This window comes from Gallus gallus, chromosome 28 (genome assembly GCF_016699485.2).
Source record: "Gallus gallus isolate bGalGal1 chromosome 28, bGalGal1.mat.broiler.GRCg7b, whole genome shotgun sequence".
Classification (NCBI taxonomy): Eukaryota; Metazoa; Chordata; class Aves; order Galliformes; family Phasianidae; genus Gallus; species Gallus gallus.
Genome location: NC_052559.1, coordinates 4,812,976 through 4,836,555, shown reverse-complemented (window position 1 = coordinate 4,836,555; position 23,580 = coordinate 4,812,976). Strand labels below are relative to the sequence as shown.

The following is a 23,580-nucleotide window of genomic DNA, read 5'->3' as shown; positions in this document are numbered from 1 at the left end:
CATACTGGTCCAAACGCAAGCTGGCACATCTTGAAAGCTAATTTAATTTTTAATCCAGCAGGTTTATTAGTTCTTTATCTTCTTCAGGGCCACTTACAATTCAGCATTGTTAACAATGACCTGGAAGAAAACAGAAATCGTTACTGATAAAGTCATAGATGGCAAAGATCAAGGAAGTGCTGCAGAGGTGGCTGTTGTCAGACGCCTCCGCCTTCAGGGAAAGGTTTTGAGAACACACACACAGCTGAGAAGGAAATCACAGACACACAAAAGGAAAATGCGCCGTATCAAAGGCGTGATGAGCCCCAGGAGCTCCACACTATCAAAGAGATGGAGGTCCGCCTTCGCCTTTAGGTCCTCGAATGGGAAAAGCCCTGGTAAAAACAGCTCCTTCATCAAATTAATTTGTGATGTTACTTTAATTACCAAAAAAAGGTCTACGGGATTAAATCACTCTCCCCGAATTGAGAGATGCCTATCTTAAAAACACCTGTATGGTTCCTTTATGTGGTAGCTCACATCATTTTACAGACTTCTTTGATATCAGACTTTTGAAAACACTAATTCAGAGTCTGAAAAAGAAAGAAAGAAAGAAAACGAACAGAATGATGGCAGTTTGGGACAGAGATACAGCGTCTGTGCCACCCACACACACAGTGTTCGGTCACAGCATCACCTGCAGCGCAGAGGGCTCCAACCTCAGCCCTTTCCCCGCTGCCATGACGGTGGCGGAGGTGCAGCGGGGCTCCCTGAGAACCATGCCACGAGAAAGCAGCTTTGTTTGTTTGTTTGTTTGAGTTGTGTGATGACTCAGATCCGCAGAAGCCAGGTGACGTGTGGGCATCTCACCAACATCTCACCAACATCTCACCAACCGCTCCAGCTGCAGTTTCACCACGGGTGCACTTCATCGCACGGCCCCCACTCTCAGCCCTTTATTTCGTGACTACAATCCCTCCAGAAGTTTCCCTCGATGTAAAAGCAACAACAGAGATCAGCGGCAGCACCTTGAAAACTCAGTGTTGTTGTACAGAAATGGTAGAGCCTGTGTTTGCTTTGGCTGGAAGACAAATCGCACATCATTTCGCTCTCCTCTACCCACGGCGGATTAAGAAATACTTCTAATCTCACATTCCTTACATCTCCACACCAGTGGCATCACTCCTTTCCTACGCTGTCGTAAGTGAGATCAATGCCAGGGTCTCCGTATCAGACATTTTAAACCACCACTGCATACAGCAATACACAAACAAATAAACGAAGCCGGAAAATGTCAGCACGGCGACCGCAGACCCGAGGAAGGTCATGGCAGAGCTGTGCTCACTTCGTACAGCACTGGTGACTCACGGCGTAAATAGATTCTCACACGCCTCTCACCAGGTCTAATATAGCTGTCGTCTGGTAGCTTCGTAGCTTTGCTGGAAAACAAAAAGAAACGAAAGGCGCTGAATCCCTCATTTCACCAATTCACCTTCCGTCCCCCCTGCCCATCACACGTTCCTTTTATGAAAAGAAAAGTGATGCAGTTGGGTGACGGAGCTCTGCTGCCAACCAACCTCACAGCACCAACTGGGAGGCAGCGTCCGGCCGAGCTGCTCTGAACGTACACATACGGTTGTATATCCTAGAAACAAAATATTTTGCTATAGCTGTTGCTGAAATCACAAGCACATAAACTGAGACAGACGTTCAGGGCGTGTTATCGAGGGAACATTCACATTCATTCTGAATTCATCAGAGTGTATTTTCTTGGCTGACTCACAGCGCCATATATACGTATTGTGCACTTACTAACATTTTATTAGAGGAAAAGAGTTTACATTGAAAGATTACACAAGTGTGACATTACACAGCGATGAGTCACACATCTCTGTGTACTTCGTTACCATGCATTCAGTGTATTGATTCTGCTCCAGTCACAGAAGTTTGGCTGCTCCTCCTGGCCATCCTGCGAACTTTCAGAGTAAAAAGTATAGAAAGTTATACAAGAGATACTCGTTATTTTAAAAAATGTGCAGCCATTGAAAAGAGCATTTATTCCCCCTAGCAACTGCGCGTTCCTGGGATGGGCTTTGCGAACACGCTCAGAATGCTCGTTGAGATCCAGGACCCGTCACTGCTTCCCCTCTCGGGGCACACAGCACATAAAAGTGAGGGTTGTTCCACATTTTCCTCATCTGTAACGCAGGAATTCTTTTAGAATTGATCGCAGAGGAAATATGGAGGAGGTTGGGGGAAGCGCGGCTCCTTCCCCGAAGCTGCCTTTCAAAGAACCGCTCTGTCCGCAGCAGATCATCATTTTTCCTCGTTTCAGAATTGCCACTTTTGCTCTCTTGGTCCTGGGCGGCTGCCAAGCAGCTGCGATTCTCAAAGGCAGCAGTTTGGGGCACATTATCAACATTATTGGAGAACTGTTCCTTAAGAGCGGGCAGTGGGGCCAGAGGCCAAGGCAAAGGAGCACAGCGCTCCCCTCGGAAACGGTCAGCCCAGGACCACAATTTGGCGATGGCCAAAGGAGAGCCCGGGAGCTCCTTGTGTTATTTCTCTCATATCATAAGGAAACGTTGGTTTGGGCGCAGCAAATGGGAACTGCCGACCCCTGAGCTCCCACTGCACACACAGCTCTTCCCGCAGGGAGACGGCCGGGAGGCACCGGGCAGCTCTGCGCTGCCGTGGGGCATCGCGGGGAGGGCAGAGCAGCGCCCGCACCCTGCCCCGTCAGCTCACACTCTGCTTCTGGGGTCGGGGCTGAGGCCGGCCGGGAGGGGATCAAACCCCCCACTCCCACCTCGCTGGGACCAGCGGCTCCCCGCCGCACTGAGGGTCCCTCGCGGTGTGTGCGGGCCGTGGGCCCACCGCCGTCACCCCGCGTCACGGACGGTCCCCCCACACTCCTCGACCCCAACTCCCACGGGGATCCTCGCGGCGCCCCCAGGACGGGGGTCCCTCACATCGCCCCTTCGCAGTGCGCACAGACGCGGACCCATCAGTGCCCCCAGCCCCGGGACCCCCGGTCCGAGGTGTGGGGGGGGGGAGGGAGGGAAAGGGGGGGGGGGGGGGGGGGTCCCGGCTCCGCTCCCCGCGCTGGGGGGGGGGGGGGGGGGGGGGGGCGGTCAGGGGCCGCCTTTGGGCCCCGCTCCGCTCCGCCCCGCTCGGGCTGCGGCCGCCGCCGCCGCGTCCTTTTATACCGGGGCTAAATTTAGGCTGCGCCCGAGCCGCTGCCTCCCCGCCCGCCCCGTCCGGGACGCGTTTCCTCCGCTCCCTGCAATTGGCCTGAGGGCGCCCGCGCCCGCGTTATAAGGTGGGAGGGCGGCTCTGCGCGCCGCGTCCCGCCCGGCCGCACCATGGCGCTGAGCGATACCATCCTGCCCTCCTTCGCCACCTTCGCCAGTCCCTGCCGCGAGAAAGCGCTCCACGAAGTGAGTGCGGCCCCGGCCCGGCTGAGCCCCGCTGAGCCCCCGCGGCTCTGCCCGCCCCGCTGCCCCCGACCCCCGCTCCCGGCCGCACCGCTAACCTTCTCCCTTTTCTTTCTTCCCCCAGAGGTGGAAGTGCGAGCAGGAGGCCAAGGCCCCCGGCGGCACCTGGGGCGACCTCTCCCCACGCAAAGAGGATGAAGACCTCAACAACGTGCTGGATTTTATCCTTTCCATGGGCAGCGACGGCTACGGCCAAGGGGCTGCCGGCGGGGACTATCCCCCCGCGCAAGGGGAGAGCGGAGGCTTCTACCAGACAAACCCGAACCCGGGATGCTACAGTGCCCTGGAGCAGGGCAGCCCCCCGCCCTACAGCGCCGGCATCGCTCCCGAGATGATCCGCCCTGAGATGGACTCCAACTACTGCCCGGCCGGCAGCGTGCACGGGCGCTTCTTCGTGACGCCCAGCTTCGGGGCTCCGCAGTTCGTGGACAGCATCAAGCCCGAGCCCGACATGGACAGTTATGGGCCAGTCCTGGGTCTGGTGCCCCAGGCTTGCCCGAAGATCAAGCAGGAGGGCAGCGCGACCTGCATGATGGCCTACGAGCAGCCGCGGGTGGCCAACTCCCCACAGATCCCCGGCGCCGAAACACCACCGCTGAGCCCCGACGATCTCATGGTGAATGACTGCCACACGCAGATGATGTGCCCCTCGTCCGTGTCCTTCCAGCAGAGCTACCACCCGCCCTCCGGCTTCCACCACCCGCAGACCCACCTCCAGTACCAGAACACCTCCCAGTACGGCCTTTTCGAGGACAGCCTGCCCCTCCAGCCCTCCGCTCCCCGGGGTATGCTCACCCCTCCTTCCTCCCCGCTGGAGCTGCTGGACTCCAAGCCGAAACGAGGCCGGCGCTCCTGGCCCCGCAAGAGGACGGCCACGCACACGTGCACGTACGCGGGCTGCGGGAAGACCTACACCAAGAGCTCCCACCTGAAGGCCCACCTGCGGACACACACAGGTAAGCTCGGCAGGGTGGGAGGGCCGCCTGCATGGAGCGGTTTGCAGCAGCATGAGCTTTAACCCCGTAGCGTCCCGGTCCCCGAGCGCTCACAGCTGGGCTGCGACAGGTGGTCAGACCGAGAGTGTCTGTTTGGGGGTCAGGGCTGTCCCAAGGGCGGCTTCCAGTGCCCTTCCTCAGAAGGTTCTCAGGACGGTAAAGCAGTGGGCAGAGCGGAGTCGTGGCTCTGCGTTGGATCTGGCTGTGGAAGGGAAGGGCTCAGCGGGGCACGCTGGGATGAGCACTGAGCGCTGCGCTGCCGGGCGTGGGAGTGCCGCGCTGAGTCACGCTGTGCTTCCCCGACAGGTGAGAAGCCGTACCACTGCAACTGGGAGGGCTGCGGCTGGAAGTTCGCCCGCTCCGACGAGCTCACCCGCCACTACCGCAAGCACACCGGGCACCGGCCCTTCCAGTGCCACCTCTGCGACCGGGCCTTCTCCAGGTCGGACCACCTGGCCCTGCACATGAAGCGGCACATGTAGCCGCGGGGCCCACCGGACAGTGCCCGTTGTGAGCTGCTCAGGTGCAGGACGCTCCGAACCTGTAGCTGGTACTACGTGGGGAGGCGCCGGCGCTCCGGCCGCCGAGGATTGGACACAGGGAGGCCCAGCAGTCGTCTCCTGCACAGAACCTGACGAGGCGGCGTCCGCGAATCTGCCCGCGCCGGGCGGGGAGGACGGGGGGTTATTTATGCAGCTTCTGTGAAGGGTGAACTCCGTGAGGCTCCACACGGATTGTATAGAAGAAGCTGTAAATATCGTTTTTTCTGTTCCGGCTCTAACTGCCCCAAGCTTAACGAGACAATGTTTGTATGGAAACTGCCTGAAGTTGACCCTAGGAGAGATTAAGTGAGCGTTGCTGTAGCTCGGTGTTATTTTAGATCTTGGCTGAAGGCATGGCTAAGAGAACACTCCTATTGTTAGACTGTCTGTTTCACAGGTGCAATAATACTCATGTTTGCCATGATCTACACTAGAAATACAGGGCTTGACGTCTTGTAAGAAAATAACCTATTTTACTGTAATTTTTTTTATATATTGTAAATAATTTTATACAGCGAGAAATATTGTATATGTAAATAGAAGACAAATGGGTATTTTGCCTATTTCTGGTTTTATAAAAACGTGGTTTTTTCAATGTTTGAAAACATTTCATCTTTTTAATAAAACAAGTTTTTAATTGCTGTGGTTCATCCGTGTCCTTCGGGCCCCCCCACCCCATTCCCCCGAGCACTGCACTGTGCTGGGAGCCCTCACCGAGACTGCGCCGCCTGCAGCCGGGCTGCAGTTGGTTTGTTGGGGCTGCAGTGAGGTTTGTTGGTCAGAGCAGATGGTAGCAGAGGACAGCGCAGATACCAACAGAGGACAGCAAACACGAAGCCACGCGGTGCTGATCAGACAGGAACATCGCTGGGATTCAAAACACGCTTCCTAAAAATGGTTAAGTGAGCAGCGCTGTAATTTCAGTCTCATTTCTAGTTTATGCTGGACTGCTTTAATAGCATCCTTAATGTTTTCCAGATGCAGTTATGGTTTCGCCAGCAGTGTGTGGGTTTTTACTATAAATTTAAACACTGCATTTTTGTAATTACGGAGGCTTATTTTAAGGCATCCTCGTACATAAATTACTGCCGCTCTGCAGAGCTCCAATAGAACAGTGGTGGAATTTAAACATAAATTCGCAGCGCAGGTTCAAATACCTTCATAACTCATTCCCAAAAACCGAAATTCACCTCATAACTCTGAGTCGTACCCGGCTCTCAGCAGCTCAGAAAGGTGTCCACTGTTCTGGAGGAGGGGTGAAATACTGATCTGGAGGCTGAAGGCTGCCTTGCACTGAAGCGGATGGTGCTGCAGCTCCGGCAGAGCGCGGCTCCTCCACAGCTGTAAATGAGATCATAACTCCAAGTGCTGTATTTATGCAATTACTCTGCAGCTCTAATGAGGATCCTCTGGTTTCCCAGCAGCAGTTCAGCTGTGAGCCCTGATACTGCTGCACCAAACTCACTGTTGTTAAATACAGCAGTTTAGGTTAATATCAGAGCGTTTTCCCTTCACTTTGGAGTGCTTGCAGTTCGATTCCAGTCCGGACTGTGACTTTTTTCTGCCTTCGCAGTGCAGAACCCAGGAATGGAATCAGCAGGAATACATGGAAAGTACAAAAATAGAGGTCCTTCTGTGACAGCAAAGCCTGCAGTTGTTCATGTGGAACAGATGTACTCCGGGCTTCTAATCATCCACATGGAAGAATGAGTTCCACATTTCACTTTTATAGCTCTTTCAAAGTGAAATATAAGGGAGATTTAACATTTCTTCATTAAAAACAAAACTCATTTATTTGCTAGAGAAAAAAAATTGCACAATCTGATTCCAGAAAGGGAGGACTGAAGGCTGAAAGGCGCTCTAAACTTAGCATGTGCAGCATTGCGACAGTTCGAGGTATTTCCTTCTCTTTCCCCATAGCTGAAGATTTTCGGATTTCAGCACAGCTTTTGGTGTTTGGAACCTTCAGAAAGGAATCCTCCCCCCTCCGCTCCCCATCGCGCTCTGCCTTTGCTGTGCTCTGTGGGAAGAGTTGGGAACGTCCGCATCCTGGCAGGTGTCAGTGCTGCTTTGCGCCGCACCGCTCGGCGATGGAGTGGGGGCACCTCAGCCGCCCGCATCTCAGACCCAGCGCCGCTCTCCAGCACTGGGCAGAGCCTGGGAGCACCGGGGCTCCTCACCAACCTCCGTGGGAGCAGAACGTGGGGCTGTGTGCCCTTGGCCACTTTGACATGGGGGAGGGACAGCTATGACCCAACAGGTGCGGAGCTGTGAGCCCTGCGCTGTCTGCACACACAGATAAAGCACGCAACATCCCCCAACCTTCAGTTCAATGCCTGCTGCTCCTCTGCAGCACAGAGCGTGACAGAACCACAGAGTGCTTTGAGTTGGAAGGACCCTCAAACGTCACCCGGTGCCGCTCCCCCACCCGGGGTCTGCAGCCCTCGCTGTCCCGGTGCTCCCGGGGTCAGTGGGCTCTGAGGCTGGCAGCCCGCACTGCCCGCTCCCCTCGCTCACAGGGCTCCAGAGGAGGCCCCGTTATCTCACATCTCGGCCAGCGGTGGAGATGCCACCCATCAACAAGCAGGTCGTGCCCGCAGTGCTTTCAGACGCAGTGCAATGCATCTGAGCAAAAGGGCAGAGCCACCCCTTTACAGGGAAATATAAATGAAAGACATATCGATACATCAACACAGAGCTCTGGAGATGGGGAGGGATGAGGGGCACAACTCAATAACCCAATAAAGGCTCATCACCAGCTCTGTTTTAATTGCCAGAGGGACGGAACGTCTGAGAACTTCAGTGTGGTCGTCACAGGAAGCTGCAGCTTTGTGAATCTCGAGATAATCTCATGGCAGAAGAAAAGAGATGCTGATCTCATCCCTCTCAAATTCTATTATGAGTAACTGCCAACTCTTTTTTTAATTGCTTCAAATTAGTCCATCCAGGCGTGGGGTGGCTCCACCGGCCCAAGTGTGCCCATTGGGCAGCAGGAGAGCAGCAGTGCTCCGCAGCGCTTCGTGACGGCACACCGTAACTGTTGGGGTGAGTTTGATGGAGGCGAAGGACCAATGGCCCCCAGCAGCTCCCGGAGCACACGGGGACCATGGAGGGGCGGGAGGAGCCGCCCCCACCAGCAGCAGCCCAGGATGGGACGATGGGAGAAAAAAAGGTGCTGTCAAACCCGATAGGAGGAAACAAAGAGTCCGTTGTAAACAACGTTTTCACACATACTCTTATGAGATACCACAGAGATGGGCCCAATCTACTTGCAAGATAGATCGGTAGATTAGATAGAGCAGGTTGAGCACAGAAACGAACAAATCCTGCACAGTGTTCCAAGTGAAAGTTGTAGCAAACGCTTCTGAGCTTGAGCACAGCCCACAGCCTCAGAGCTCCATCCATCCCACACCGCAGCGCGGGGCATTGAGCTCTGCAGGGCACCCGCACTGCGCTGAGCCCACACTGCTCTGCAGAGCTCAGCCCCGGCCCGCCCCCAAAGTCGGGCGGTTAAACCCCAAAACAGGAGCTGGGACAAAACCCTCCTGCTGTCCCGCGGGCGCCCAGCAAAGAGCAGGGGATGGCAGTGGGGAGGGCAGGGGCTGTAAGCGGGGCGGCGGTCGCCCCACACAGGGATGGGGGATTTCAGCCCTCGGCTGCCGGCGGCCGTTCGCAGACCGCCTCCAAAGGCTGCCCCCCGCTCACCCGCAGCCCTCCGTCCACAAGGAGTGCCAAAAAAAGTTTGTCCATTCTTCAAATTATAGGATTGTGTGGTTCTGTGGTTTTCTGTGGTAGAAACTCTGTGGTTTCCAAAGCTATTTTGTGCACCTATAACAGAGAGTGGCTGTTAAGCTTTGCTTAAATTTAATTTTCTGAGCCAGAATCCCAAGCGTTAGCAATTTCTTTTGCTATATTTAAATAAAACAAACGCAACGAAGTCGTGCAGCCGTCGCCGTGGTAACGAGCAGTGTTGGGGGAAACACAAAGAGGTAAATTCAACCCAAACCCTATGCAGTGTGACAGGGAGAGCTGTCCCTGCTGCTGCTGCCTGAGATGTCCGTGGTGCCACATGTGCACCTCCTGACTCCGGTGAGGGCCGAAGCAGCCACGCTCAGATGTGTCCATTTGGTTCCATATGCCCGGGGGCTGCACTCTGCTGTCAGCACGTGGCCAACACGGGATGGGGCAGATCCACCAGCCAAGCACTGCCAACCCAAAGGAGGGAATGGGTTTGACTTGGAGACGCCGTGAAGCTCTGCACTGTTTGATCCCAAATGCCCCACTGCCCATTGTTCAGTGAGGTTTTTTGCTGTGCAATAGAGCCCTGAGCTGCCAGTGCAGAGATGGATCCATCCTGAACGTGCTGGGCTGAAAACTGATTTCATCTTCTGAGGTCTGACTTTTCAGCCACAATTATTTGATCTTGTAATATTCTATGTAGACACAAAATGAGTCATTGGCACCGCTTTGCAGAACGAAGACGCATTCACTTTGCAGAAAACACCTTTCCGAGCACAAGGAGGGCAGGAACAACAAAGGCTGCAACCACAGTTTGCATTACTTACCTCCTCATTTACCTGCTTCAATTATAATTCGTTGTAGTCAATCACAAGCATTCTGTGCTTTGTAGTGAGCATAACTCGGGCAGCGCAGAGGTTGTGGGTGAAGTTACCCGCTGGAGGTTTGCAATCAGATGTGGTGTCCCTTTAAATCGCTCACGTTGGTTTCTTGCACTTCGCACAGCTCGGAGCACTCCTGGTGCTCTGGCCTATCATTATGTCATCAGGAAACATCTGGAATATCCCACTGGACATCCCCTGTGACATTTAATATATTAGAAGAAAGCTACTGAGCCCGAGGCCTAAACACAAACCAAAACACACCAAAAGCCCTCAAATCCCAACAACCCCCTTTTTGTTTCTCGCAGCCCGTGCACAATGACAGCATTGGTGGGTTTGGCAGATGGATGATTTTACCATCCATGGATGTGGGCCGGGTGCCCCGCAGTGTGAGGGCGGTGGAGGAGCACCGGGCTCCGCTCTGCGAAGCGCTGAGGACACGATGGGAGGTCGGAGCAGCACAGCGCTGCGCTCACAGCGGGCCAGCAGTGGCAGTGGGAGGGAATGCTGCAGCTTTGGAGGAGGTGCTGAGCAGCAAACGCTGCCTTTGCTGTGAGGGCTCACAGCGGAGCAGCTCCACGCTCTGCGTGTGTTTCCATTGAAGCCGTCCTTCCCCAGCGGGCGCTCCCGGTGCCGCAGTGCTGCCATGGATAGCACAGATGGGGCAGAAACGTGGAGAAGTTTTGGGCTGGGACGTCATTCAGGTCGGCTTCCAAAAGCTGAGTGGGACCAAACACAGAGCTGTGGGCCACATTTGTTGTTTTTTGCAAGGGAAAGGGTGGAATTACACAATGGAAGAGCTCAGGTAGGAAGTGCTCGTGCCACAGTGCAGCAAAACCCGGCTTCAAAACGTCAACAAACTACAACTATTGCTGCAGAGCAATTCTGAGACAAACCCGCCTCGGCAAGCTGCTGCTGGCTGTGGCGGTGTGCAGAGCAGAGCAAATAAAACACACGGGAGAACGATGAGTCCAAGCGAATAATGCAGAGCAGCAGGACAGTGAGGCGTGCTTTTCCACTGAGCGGTCCATCCCTGCTGAGCTCCGATCCCTCCCAGCGACACGGCGGGGAGGTGAGGGCAGAGCGGGAGGGAGGACCAAGGATGGGTACGAAGGATGGGTACAGAGGGGCGGCTGAGCCGCGCAGATCCGTCAGCTCAACGCGGAGACCAGAAAGAAAGATCGCCGGAGGCTCAGGGCTCCAAAAAGTAACTTCTCATTTATTATATTAAACAATAACATTTCTCTCATTATTTTAAACAATAAGCACGAGTGGGTTAAAATCAAAATACCTTTCTTTCAATGCGTTACGGCCATCAAAAGATAAATATAACTACAGTAATGTACATTTTTGGAGATATTAGTCAAATTTAGGCCAACATCGCAGCTTCCTCTTTGTTTCCACCCTTCTTAGGTCAGACTGAAGAGAATCATTCCGAAGGGACACCAGGAAGAGCTCGCTATGCTAACACAACCCCACTCACCACGAGTTCTCCTTTGGAAGTTGAAGGGGAAAGCAGAAGTTGCAAAAAGAAAAATGCCACTTTGTAACAAATTTGCCTTTATTTCCTTTATTTATAAAACTTTCGAGTAAAAAGAGCAGTGTATCAACTGACAAAACAATGCCTCAATGAGTGTCAATGAGTAACAGCCAACCTATTTACTCTAAAAATAAATCTTCCACCAGACTGCAAGCGAAACTGCTTCCTAAGAAAAGATGTCTGTGGTGAGATGCAATGGTTGACACACAACAGCTTCACTGCTCCTCTGGTGTAGGAAGAGGTTGGAACGTTACCAGCACAGATAAATCACTTCAACAGAGCCGACACTCAACATCTGAATTAAAGAGAAGTGGAATTCCTGAGAGGGGGGAACCAAACGCAGCAGGCGGCAGAAATCAAATCCTACACGTTGGGAAGGCAACGATTCTACCTGGACCAAAACTCCTTGGGCCGTGGCTCTACAGAATAAATACTCTTCTCAATGGAGAAACACTAAAGAAGAAATAGTAACCCCAAAAGGATTATAAGAAGAATCCAAGAAAAGTGCATTATCTCTCAGCATAAGATGACAAAATAATTCCTACAGAACTCCTGACAACAGATTCCAAAGGCGAACAGAAAGGTGACAGTCGGACACAGCTCCGGGAGCCCCGAATACAGAGAGGACAAACGGTCCTCGTAGGGCAGAGATCTCAGAAGGAAAAGTTGGCCAACACAAACCCACTCCATACAGCAGTTATAGCAGTACTACTTCACGAGCACCTGCTTTTATTGCAGAATGCCTGGTGTGTTTTACAGCAGATGTGAGCAGCCCAGTCTATAAGGGAACACACCTAACTCAGCACCTGTCCTACACGCAGTGCTTGCATGCACAGGTTCCACGTGAGGAACTGTCTTTCCCTGTAGCTGTTGTGCCTTAGTGCTGTGTGCAATGCCTGGTTGTCCACAGGTCACTCCAGCAGTGACAGCACTCCACATAAGACACACACGTGCCACTATAAATGCCCAATGACCTCTTTGTTTGGCTCAGTGTACCACAGTCCAATCATCTGCCCAAGAAGAAAGTCGGATCACCTCCATCCCTTCCCCAAAGCCAACATATTGGTGTTCCTCCTGAAGGAGCAGCTCAGGTGGAAATGGAGGAAAAAGAGAACTGAAGTCCAGGTGAGCACTGTGTGCAATCTGTGTAATTGGAATGAGGAGACTTCGTTCACCTCAGCACTTCCAGGTGTGAGCTGTGAGGGGGGGAACTGCTCCTTAAAAACAGTTGTTGGGTTTTTTTTACATGGGGGGAGGGAGGGAAGTCAAAAAAAGAAAATACAAGCAAATGTAGGGAAAAATCATGGCCGCAGCCTGAGAAACAGACAACACATGGCCCACACATGCAGGAAGATCAGAAATTAAGCCTACACTGCAAAGCAACTGAAAAGCGGAGCTGAAGCACTGCGCAGGAGGTGAACTCACACCCAGTGCAGGTGATACCCACTTTCTGCCAGGTCTCCCTCACGTTTGGCACAATGAGTGAACACAGCTTCTCATGCCAACGACAGAAATCTCAAAGCAAATTGACTCAAAGCAGTCAGTCCTCCTCTTTCTTTTCTTTCACCAGAACTTTGAAATTCTAAGGGCTGTCATCTCAGCTGTGTTTCTGTACAGATTGCATTTCTGTGTCCCTCTTTCTATAGAGAATACATACACACAAATGTTAATATATAGAATATATATGCATATTCTACATATCTGTTGTATATACACATCTTATGTACAGTACAAGTAACTATATACTAGGCATAGTAGGTGGGCATGTATAGTATATACACACACTATTATTACATTATACAATACATTATATATATACACACTAATAATATGGATCTCAGAATGTACACTGTATATGCATTGTGTATACTCACATTTTATATATCTTGCATTGTACATATTGTATCTGCCCAAATAGCAGAAGGCCTATTTGTGCTTCAAATTTCACCGTTCTGGAGGAAGAATGAGATCAGTGTCTTGCCATAACAGCTTCTGTCTTAGAAAATCAAGTGCAGTTATGATACAAAACGCTCAGTTACAGGCATAGGGAAAGAACGTGGGAAATCATCTTTTCTACATGGAGAACTGCATTAAATACACAACAGGGAGAAATCACAGCTATGTTTTCCTCTACTTCAGTGTCTCAAATTCTGCGTAAAAAGCGTTTCAGAGAAGTGAAGGTAAGGAGATCTTACAGTGCAGAGGGGACACGTTCTGTCCTCACTGATTTGCTTCATCTTCTGTTGTTTATTGAAGCAAACATGAAGAATGAGTCCACAAGGAAACAAGAAAATGAGCAATTAGTTCCAACGCTATGTGGAATGCCAGATTAATTCACATTTCTGCCTTCCTGCTCAGCAACCTGAAAACACCGATCCCTGCCTGAGAAGCATTACAGATGACAGTATTTCTGAGCACTGACAAAGCAGCATGGAGTCTCGTTATGGTACATAACACAGACAATGAATCAAGCTGTTCAGCTCATCCACCCTGTCCCACTGGAGTGACATCATCCAAGTAGCATCCAAAAGTGGTTTTCCTTTCTGTAATGGCACTACATACAAACAGGGTTTTATTATAGCAGAAGAGACACTACAAAGACTCATGCCCAAAAGGAAATGAAAAGGAGACTCTTACTCATGAATACAATTTGTTTAACTTCACTGAGATTCCTACACGGCAGCCATTCAATTATGAAAATTACTCTTTCACAGCAAGTTTGATCTCATGTTAGCTACAGACAGACCAAGCTTGCTTACAGAGACCTTAAGTCCTGTAAACCAACAGAAAAGAAAATGCATTGATGTTTTAATACGTTTGATCATTTAATCTGATGTATTACAGAGAAAAATGAGAAAGGATCTCACAGCAGATTCTGTAAGATTAGAAATCCCACTGCGCTCACATGGGTTCACTCAAAGAAGTACTGACGTCGCCCTATGGCTGTTTTGGTACTGCAGAGCATCATCTCCCTTCCTGAGGCAGATTAAAGGTTCACACTGTTTGCAGCACAGGAGACACAGCAGAGCACTGCGACTGCCAGCGCTGCACACTGAGATGGGCTTTCAGTTTGATGTACTGCTGCAGGTGTAAAGGAATAGATGTGCACGTGTGGATGCACACACAAACATGCACTCACCCCTTCGCACAAAGGCCTCAGAACCAACGCTCAGAACTACTAATAAGATTAAAGTAATCCAATCTGATTATCTCTGTGAAGGAAAGCATCTAGAATAAGGCAAAACAGGGAAAGACTGCTTTCGTTCAGTAAACAGGCACTGTCATCGTGTTAGGAGAAATAAAAGCAAGGAAGCAAGGGCAGGAAAGTGTAACGGCATGTTACAAGAGAAGAGCTGCATCAGTAAGAACAAAGAGCATCGAGCAGTGCCTGCTGCACTGTTAGGCATGGAGGCCCGAGGTGAAGACAACTGAAGCTGTAGAATTCCTGTGGTTATCAGAAAAGGCAATTTTAGTAAGAAAATAATTCACAGGTTTATCATGAGAACTTATTTAAATCGGACATGTAAAACACACTGCTGTCCTTACCAGGTGGAAGCACTGAGCACCACAGCTGCATTTTAAAGCCAATCCAGACTACAGGACTTCCATGAGTTATGTATGAACGCCCGTCCGACCTTGGCCTTAGCACAGCTAAGCAACATTTGATCTGCAACCCCATAAATAAGATAGGTGGAATTCAAGGAACAGAGGTAGAGACTCTCACACACATCAATGGGATAACAGAAATAATACAACCTATGCTCTGGCAAATGGAGCCAACCTACGACGAGCTGCAGGGCAGAACTCAGCTCAAGCTTGCTGAGCATTCAGTCGTTAGACTCTATATGAAAGAAGCACTCAAACTTTTACCACAATCCCATAATCACATATGCATATGAGATAAAGCAAGATTTTACCTGGTCACTCAGTTGCCAACCCATCACTTCTCCAACTTACTACAACGATTAAATCCATCTTTTACAATGTCACCTACAATTAAAATCCAATGCAAACAAGCGTTTGAATAGGAAAACCTCCTAAATAATACAGTTCTTAAATTTGGAGTACTTGATAGTGTCTGTATTGGTATCCATCATATATAAATCACCAGATTCTTTCATAAAGGCTGTTTGTCCAGGATAAAGAGGGACCATCTAATAACGGACTTTGTGCTGAAGGCTTTGATGTGGATAACACCCAACAGCCTGCCAGGAATAATTAACTAAATGCAGCAAGTGAAAGCTACTTCCATAAATATCTTCTTATAACACTTCCTTTGAAATCTGTACTGCAGCCCCCAAAACCAGTCAGGTAATAAGCCAGATTCACAAGGTGCAGTTTACTCTATGCAACGTTGTCTTCAAGACAAAGAAACTTTGTTTTCAGCATCTTAGGATCCTGTTAAGTTCCTTACAAGCAGTAATTTTACCTACAACATATAATACAGTATTTCCTGCACATTACGCACTGGAAAAGCCACGCGGAGCCCAGCTGGATTGAACCAGGCAGTCCTGTATAGAGTTGAAGGTGACTAGAATTATTTTCACAACAGAACAAGGGTTTGGGATCTCTGAAAAGCTGTGTTTAAAGGTTCCCCTTGGCCGGGGAGGAGCCCAGCAGCCCTACGAGCTCGGCATGTCGGCCTTACTGAGCGCAATGGCCAACTCGAGGTCTTCTTGCTCCTGTCTCCGCAGCCGAGCCAGTCTTTCTTGCTCTGCTTTTTCGCTCTCACGCTTTGCCCAAGCCAGCTGCTGCTCTTCATTTCCAAACTAAAAAATGAAAATGGAAAGCCAGTTAATAAAATTACTGAAAAAGCCAGAGAAAATCATCTAAGAAATACAATGAATCAGACTCATTAAGTACGTGATTCAATTATACCAAGCTGTCTTAGGTAATTCTTCTGGACTAAGACAAAAATCCCCCCACTGCTTTCCTCACTTCATCCTTTCCTTTATCTCCACCCCCCACAGAACAGACCCAGCTGTGCATCCTGCACCCCAAACCCCCCAGGTGGCACTTAGGGAGCGCAGCAACCCACAGCCATTCTTAAGAGTATTAGATTTGTTAGCTTTTAGACGATAAAACCAAGAGCTACTTATTCTTGTGCAATTCCATTGCTTAATTGTAGCATTTCCTGCTGAGGGTGAGGGGCTTTAATCATGACTGTGCTGACTGCTGATTCGGGGGAAGTTTCATCACCTAATCAGAAGTTACAAAAAGTGCTTCTGTAACTGTTCCTAAAACGCATGCAGAGTTCTTCCAGTAAAAAACAATGTAAGAGAACCCACTTCACTTCAGCAGAAAACACTGAGGAAACAGAACACATCCTAACATCCAGCTTCCAGTGCCTGAGCTTCCCCAAACACTGCAACAAAACCGCCTCAAAGTGACGTGACGGGGATTGCTGCTGAACATGCAGAAGTTTGGTTTGCTTCCATTTTTTTTGCATGAAGTATTATACAGATACTTGAAATAATTCTATCGTTTAAACAATCATTTACATCTAAACTAATGGACAATATCATTTCTTTTTGTTGAATTTGAGCATTTGCTGAAGGGGGTGAGGCTAGCAGAAGCACTGGCAGAGATGCACGTGAATATCGGCATCATATCCTGCTTCTAAAGCTTGCTTTGTAATGCCTCCTTCCGAACATAAGGAAAACCTTTAATGTTTTTTTTTAAGAACGGGCAGGAGAGAACTCCACAGAAGGGGTGGTTTAATTTCAGCTGAAAACATACTGCAAAAACTGCCCGATGGTCCCCAGCACTGCAACTTCAAACACAGCAATGCAGGGCTGCTCCGTCCTGACCAACCTGCAACGCCGCACTGATTACAGCACAGCCTGAAGGAGCAGAGCCACATCTCACTGCATGCACGCCTGCAGGGCTCCACCTTTGCCTCTTCCATTCTGCACTGTATCTACAATTCACAGTTGTAAATAAATGCATCTATTTGTATTTATAAGTCCAATTCTCATTTACTCTAGCACAATTATGCTTTATCTGGACACTCCAATGGAAGTAGGGCTTCTCCATACATCCCACAGACTCAAAAAGAATGTCCTACAGCTGGAATGACTGGGAGTAACAGTTACTCTTTCCCAGAAATACAATAAACTCAGGTCAAACTCCCTGTGGGTGTCTTCTTCTTATTGTTGTTATTAATGATGAGAACAGCTGTACCCCTGCAGCCTGCATCTTTGGATAGGTCTTCCAAGGTTCTAACAGTACAATTTCTGAGTTGTTTACAATGCATAGCTTATATTTCCGTGGGTAAAAGGGGCTGAGTAGAAACCTGGCTATGCCTTATCACAGAGTTAGCTCAGGGGCGTAATGCTGGCCATTAGATGGTGAGGTGGTTTACACAACTCCTTCTGGCCCCTGATCCTCATACAGATGGCTCATAAGGAGGTCACATAACTCAGCGATGTATCGCTTCAGATAACTTTTTTTTTTTTGCAGAAGTCCAGGTTTTAAGAAGTCTAAAAACATGCAACACAACCCTCCTTTCATAAAAGCTCTCCATTATTATTATTCTTTGCAGAAGTACAGTCAGACCCAATGCATGAATGAGGAGAAGACTGTAGCAAAACACAAGAAAAGCTACAGCTGTTTGTTTGCTAAATGACCAGATTACATTAGGAGAAAAGAAAAATTGTTTGCTTCTAAATGCTGTGGTTTTTTGATAATTTAAATGCTTTCTGCAGGCTGATGGATTGGTTTCTTGTTGATCTGTAAATTGAGGCTGGATCAGAGAAACACCTGAAACATGAACTACCAAAAGACTTCAGTTTGCCCCAAAGGGTCGTATTTAGTGCCAGTGGAAAATCTAAGGATGCAATGAGAACATCCTTAAACTCGGGTGTGTGCCATGGCCAACAAATTATTTCTTTGCAACAGTAAAGAATTCCAATTAACAGTCAGGTTACTCCATCATTCAAACTAACACAATACTGTTCTCAGATTCCACGGACTTCAACTGTGCATCAGAACACCTTCTGTAAGGAAAATGGCCACGTTTCCCAAGGAACAGTTGAAGACAAGCACAGTACTCTTCCTGACTGCAAGGTAACTAGCACCAATTGTAGCACCACAATCCAGTGCAAGGCAAACAAAAAATAAACACCAAAAAGATCAGGGAAGCTGTCCCATTCAGTTAACTTCTTTTTTTCTTATAACAGCAGAGAGCCACTCACAGAATCACTTAACTTTTAGTTTTATTGGATGAAGTGCCACCTAGCAGCAAGGGGCTACCGCTCCTGATCTCACTTCTACCTTTCCTCATCTTTTAGTTCATCTCATCTCCTGGAAACTCGATGGCACAGAGAATTGAGTGCTAGAGCACCCGTTGGGATGGGGATCACCCGCTGTGGTTAATCGTTCAGCACCTTCCATTAGTGTCAGCCACACTTTTAGCTTAAGAAATGCAGTCTGTAAGACAATAGCTGGGAAACAGTGATTCCATCTCATTCCTTGTCTCTCTTTCAAGGATGAAGCTAGGTGGTGGTCAAGAAATTTCAGATAAAGCAAGTTTTGCGTCTTATTTTTATTAAAAATGTCACCATTTTGTATACAATCACAGAACTTAACTGTGCATGAAATTCAACAGGCTAATACTAACTGTGGTAAAGCATACAGAATATCTTCAACTTGGACGTCTTCGGTATCATAGATAAATTAAAGCACTGAGGCCAGCTAGACATATGCACAGATGACCTCGACTGACAATATCAAATAGGAAAGTGATACACATTCACTATTATCTAATAATCAGGGGAAAACATTAAAAAACCAGCAACCTGAAAGGTTCAGCTTAAAGATCTGCACTGGCTGAACACCAAACTGTGCCCATCAGGAACAGCTTAAGTTGGCAATTCCACTGCATGGCAATGTGACAGAACAGAAACACATGAAAGAAGGAAGAAACCTGATGCTGCAAATGGAACAGATTTCTACCTACTTGTGGAAACAGTAAGAACCACACTACTACTATATTTACAGTGATTTCCAATTCAATAACATAAGTGCCAGCACGGAAACCAAAAGCAGGCTCTCAGAAACTCGGACTTTTTAAATGGCCAGGTTCTTGGCTTCACTTCCAAACCTTCAGATACTGCCTTTTGGAGTGCAATATGGAAGCTTCTATGTTGCTTCTACATAACAGCTCTGTTTTCTTTGTCTAACAAGGGCTTTTCTACAATATCACTCATAGGAACAAAATTCAACAGCTAAATTTGCAGTCTCTGTCTTGTATATTATATCCTTATGATCACATTCCATTGTATACAGCAAACATTGTGACAGGATTGTTAGGGTATTTTCACAACAAATACAAATACTTCAGGGAACCTTTCCCTTTAAGGATTCACTCCTCGGGATATGGTGAGATTGCTATATAAATGTCTTCAACAATTATTTTTGAATCTGTACATCATTGGCTCCCAAAAATCAATTTACAAAATAGCCTCCATGCAACAAAAACAATACACAGATTCTGCTACAAAGAGTTTGTGAGCAAAGGCACACTGTACTAAAATAATTTAAATGCAAGTAAATCCTTCAAAATTTAGTATGAAACTGATTTTTTTTTTATTGAAATAATGCCTTTTTATTACAGAAGTATTAATACAAAAACAACGAGGACAGCATGAAGGTACTAAGAGACAGAAGCCAGTGAACAGTAGGTTTGCAGTTAAAACAAAAACCCAATAGAGATTGCTGCAAGCAGAGCAGAAAGTGGTTTGCTCAGAGACAATGAACTTAACTTACAGAGCTGAAGTCTGCAAACCCCAAGGAAGAGTCTTTAGAAGTTTTACTTGAAGAGGAGGGAGCAAATGGATCTTTTCCACTAAATGGGTCCCCAAACCCCTTTTTACTCTGAAACGGGTCACTGCTGTCAGCCCCAAACGGCTGGAATGGATCATGGGGCTTGGGAAAATCTGAAGGCCCAAGGTGGCTTACAGGAGTGCTTTTACCTGGAAAGTTCAGGAAAAAAAAAAAAAGGAGAAAAAGAGAAGTTACTTACCATGGACAATGCAAATCCCTTAAACAGGAAACTGCTGTGATGCACTTAAGAATCATCCACTCTTCCTGGGTGGTTTAAAACTTAACCAAATCCAACAGTACTCATTTCTCATTGCAAATCATCTCTGACAGCTGTTTTATTTAAATGGATTTATCTTTTTTTTTTTTTTTTTTACAAACGCTGCAATATTAATACCATCAAGATTTCAAATGATAAGACCCAACATGAAGACACCTGATCAGAAGAAGTTAACAAGCACGACTTCAGTTCATTTTCCAGGAATAGAGACATTTCAGTTTGTTTGGGATTATATAAAAGGCAGAACACATGGACATTTATATCACTAAAATAATTAATCGTGTTAAGTAGAACTGAACAGTACCTTATCTGTGACTATACAGAATGTACGTGCTGTTTTTTTTCCTGGAACTGGTTCAAACTTCTACAGCTGCATACAACGGAAAAGAGTGTGATAAAGAAATCACCTTGTTTGGGGGTGCCTGCTGTGCAACCCAGTTTTTGTAGGTGACTTCTTGTTCATACACCCCCTTAACGGGAACTGCTGGATGTGCTCCTAAGTAACAGTTGTGTACTTCAGTTCTTCTAATTAGAACCTCAGTGGTTAAATTCCCTTTGAAAAGAACTCTATTTTTAGTGATTTGACCCACAGAGATAAGAAAGCTGTCAGTTGTGATGACAGCAGGTACTCGAGGAACAGTAGGGAAAATCTGGAAACAGCTTCAAAAGAAATGACAGTTACCACTGCTCTCAAAATAACCTGAATCACACACCTTATTTAGCACAATCATCTGAATTACATACCCTATTTACATTAATATAAGCTTCCAATTCTCTGGACTACAGTTTAATGGGAATCTTATGATTTATTCACATCAGGATACACATTGTAGGGAAGCACAGAAACTGAGCTGAAAATGCAGATTTTGCAGTGTGGACTTGCCATGTATGAGACACAGCCTGGCATCTTTCAAAAGGTACAGTCAATGGTAGGTGCTCAGAAACTTCATGAGCTGCACACATTGAACAGAATCAGGGTAGGGGTGTCTGCATCTTCCCACTGTCCTTCACCCTACACTGTCCCACCCCAGATCTGATGGACAAAGGAAAAACTGCTCCATTTTATGCTGCTCTTCTCATAGGTTAAACCTTCTGTTGCTGAAACCCCTTTGTGGAATTGGTGACTGTTAATACAAACGCCAGCTTTGCAACATTATTTGCTCAGCAAACCTGTTTTTTTCTAGGTGGCCTGTTTAATGTTTTTGCACAAAGCCCCTGGTGGTTTCAGAACACAAACAGAGAACATCGGGGTTTCTTGTGCTTCATCTTCAGAACAGATCACTAAACTCTGCTGCAGAGGAAATGTCACCATGAATACTGCTGTGACTGTTAATAATAGAGAAAAAATTCATTTTCTGTCCTCACTTTTTCTTCAGTTTTTGAATGTTGAAAAATAAAAGAGGGTTTTGATTTTGTGATTCTCAGGAAGAACTTAAACAGGGCAACCTCTATAAAATCAAGATTATTTGTTGCAGAGAAACTAAGGGCAGTGCCCGTGCTGAATAAGCCAATCTGAGCACTCATGAGCCCTCTTTCATTCTCTCTCTGTTGTTTATAGCTTGTTTGATCCTGCAGAGCTCAGCGAGCACAGCTGTGAGGCACAGCAGAAGTTAGTTTGGCTAGATGCTCAGTTAGATGTCCAAATTTACTAACCTATTGGCCACAGATTGGCAGTAACAACAAGAGTTCTCTTTCTTACAGCTCATCATTGCAGGGTGACCCCAGCTGTGAATCCCCCACTGCAGTGAGGATACATTTTAAAAAGATTTCTGTATTTCCATGTGAGTTAAGGATTTCTATAAGGTAAAGCAAGAATACCAACATCATATTAAAACATCATCAACTGAGAAGAAGGACTTTGGTAAAATTGTGATACTGCAAAATCCACTGCAGGCAATAACTAACAGCAACGAATGCACTGCGCTTTGTAAGATACCGTTTAACATTTTTGAGGTATGGCAATATGAAAGCACAGGCAAACAGTTGTAACCCTTATTTGATTTTTCTGCTAATAGTTTCAGGGGAAAAAAGTTCAGAAAAAAGCAAAACAGGTCTTATTCTGAAACCACAGCAGTTTCAGCAGTTACCCAAGTGGTGCACCCAAACCACACCGAGGACTCACTTCAGCAAAAAGAGATGATGAACAAAATGGTTTACCACAGCAAATGCTGTTAACTTTTAGTGAACTCCACCCATGCAAAGGGTTTATCTAATTTCATACCCTAGAGCAAAATTTAGGGCTGAGATCTATAGTTTGAGGCAAACAATTTCTCACCAGTAGAACACAATTAGAGAACTTCACTTACTGAATGATAAGATACTGAGGGTGAAGCCATTTAATACAGCTTTCACTATATTCCATGTTTCGAGGATGATCCTAACATTCTGCTTGGAAGAGGAGCTCACTGAACTCCAGGCAGCAGCAGCTCTCACGTGTGCTCAGACTGCATCATGCACACTGCCAGCCTAACCAGGCAGAGCTGCCACTGCTCTGCTTTCAGCTCTGTCTGCACAGTGCTCCTTTCCAATGCTCCAACACGACAGCTCTGCTTTAACAAGTTAGAGCCACGCTTTGTAGGACTCACAGTGACAGCGAGCAAAGCCCACACGTGCAGTTACAGCAGACAAGCAATGCCAGGCTCCTCACCCATCTCTAAGAGCTGGAGAAGGTGTTACTCTGCAAAAGTTCATAGACTGAGAGGTGCCTCCCCCACATCTCTCCTTGGCACTCCACCAAACCTATCTGCATTCCCATCTTACTCAGCACACTTCTCAGCACGCTGCTAAGCTAGCCAGCTCCTCCACCAATGCAGAGCAAAACCTCCACAAACTGTGAGCTTTAAGAACTTACAGAAAAATATGACTGCCCTCAAATTATTCTGAAAATTAAGTTAAAACCAATGTTCTACAGAATACTCAAACAGTCCTCAATGAGGGCTATTTCTTCACTGTATTTCAAACCCAACTTTCTGTTCACACAAATTCACAATATGTATTTTTAGTAACAGAAGTTAAGATTTTTTCCTATGCAAAACCCCCCCCAAAGTGTTTTTGCTTAATATTTGCAAAACTCTCCCCCCTGCCAGGCAGCAACCAGGCATGTCTTGGCTTAGGAGAAATGATCTTACAGCTACAAACTTCTGGAAAGAGAGGTCTGATGAAAAATCATTATATACTAACGATCTGTTCTGAAACAGACTCTAACCAACCTGCTTCAGCAATCGGTACTGAAATATCTTTATTGTGAGAGATCAGCACAAACAGAATCAAAGCGTGAATGGAATTTTTAGTTTGTGGCTGGGGCA

The 23,580-nt window shown here is 47.6% G+C and overlaps 2 protein-coding genes across 12 annotated transcripts in view; one reads left to right on the top strand and one right to left on the bottom strand.

Moving 5' to 3' along the window:
- Nucleotides 1-3,324: 3,324 nt before the first annotated feature.
- KLF2 (Kruppel like factor 2) lies at nucleotides 3,325-5,654 on the top strand. Its single transcript, NM_001318423.2, has 3 exons — nucleotides 3,325-3,419; nucleotides 3,541-4,432; nucleotides 4,778-5,654. The coding sequence occupies exons 1-3, from the start codon at nucleotides 3,345-3,347 to the stop codon at nucleotides 4,951-4,953; spliced, it is 1,143 nt and encodes a 380-aa protein (NP_001305352.1). The 5' UTR covers nucleotides 3,325-3,344; the 3' UTR covers nucleotides 4,954-5,654.
- Nucleotides 5,655-10,831: 5,177 nt separating this feature from the next.
- The window catches only part of EPS15L1 (epidermal growth factor receptor pathway substrate 15 like 1), a 36,963-nt gene continuing 24,214 nt past the window's right edge, over nucleotides 10,832-23,580 (bottom strand). For 7 of the 11 annotated variants that reach the window (XM_040653801.2, XM_040653802.2, XM_040653803.2 and 4 more), the window contains 2 exons: nucleotides 19,942-20,147; nucleotides 10,832-15,941 (listed from right to left, as the gene is read on the bottom strand). In XM_040653801.2, coding sequence (XP_040509735.1) covers nucleotides 15,795-15,941; nucleotides 19,942-20,147 — 353 coding nt within the window. In that variant the 3' untranslated portion in view covers nucleotides 10,832-15,794. Of the gene's footprint in view, nucleotides 15,942-18,699; nucleotides 20,148-23,580 lie in introns of those variants that run through there. The other 4 variants (XM_040653805.2, XM_040653806.2, XM_025144416.3 and 1 more) reach the window with 2 other exon arrangements.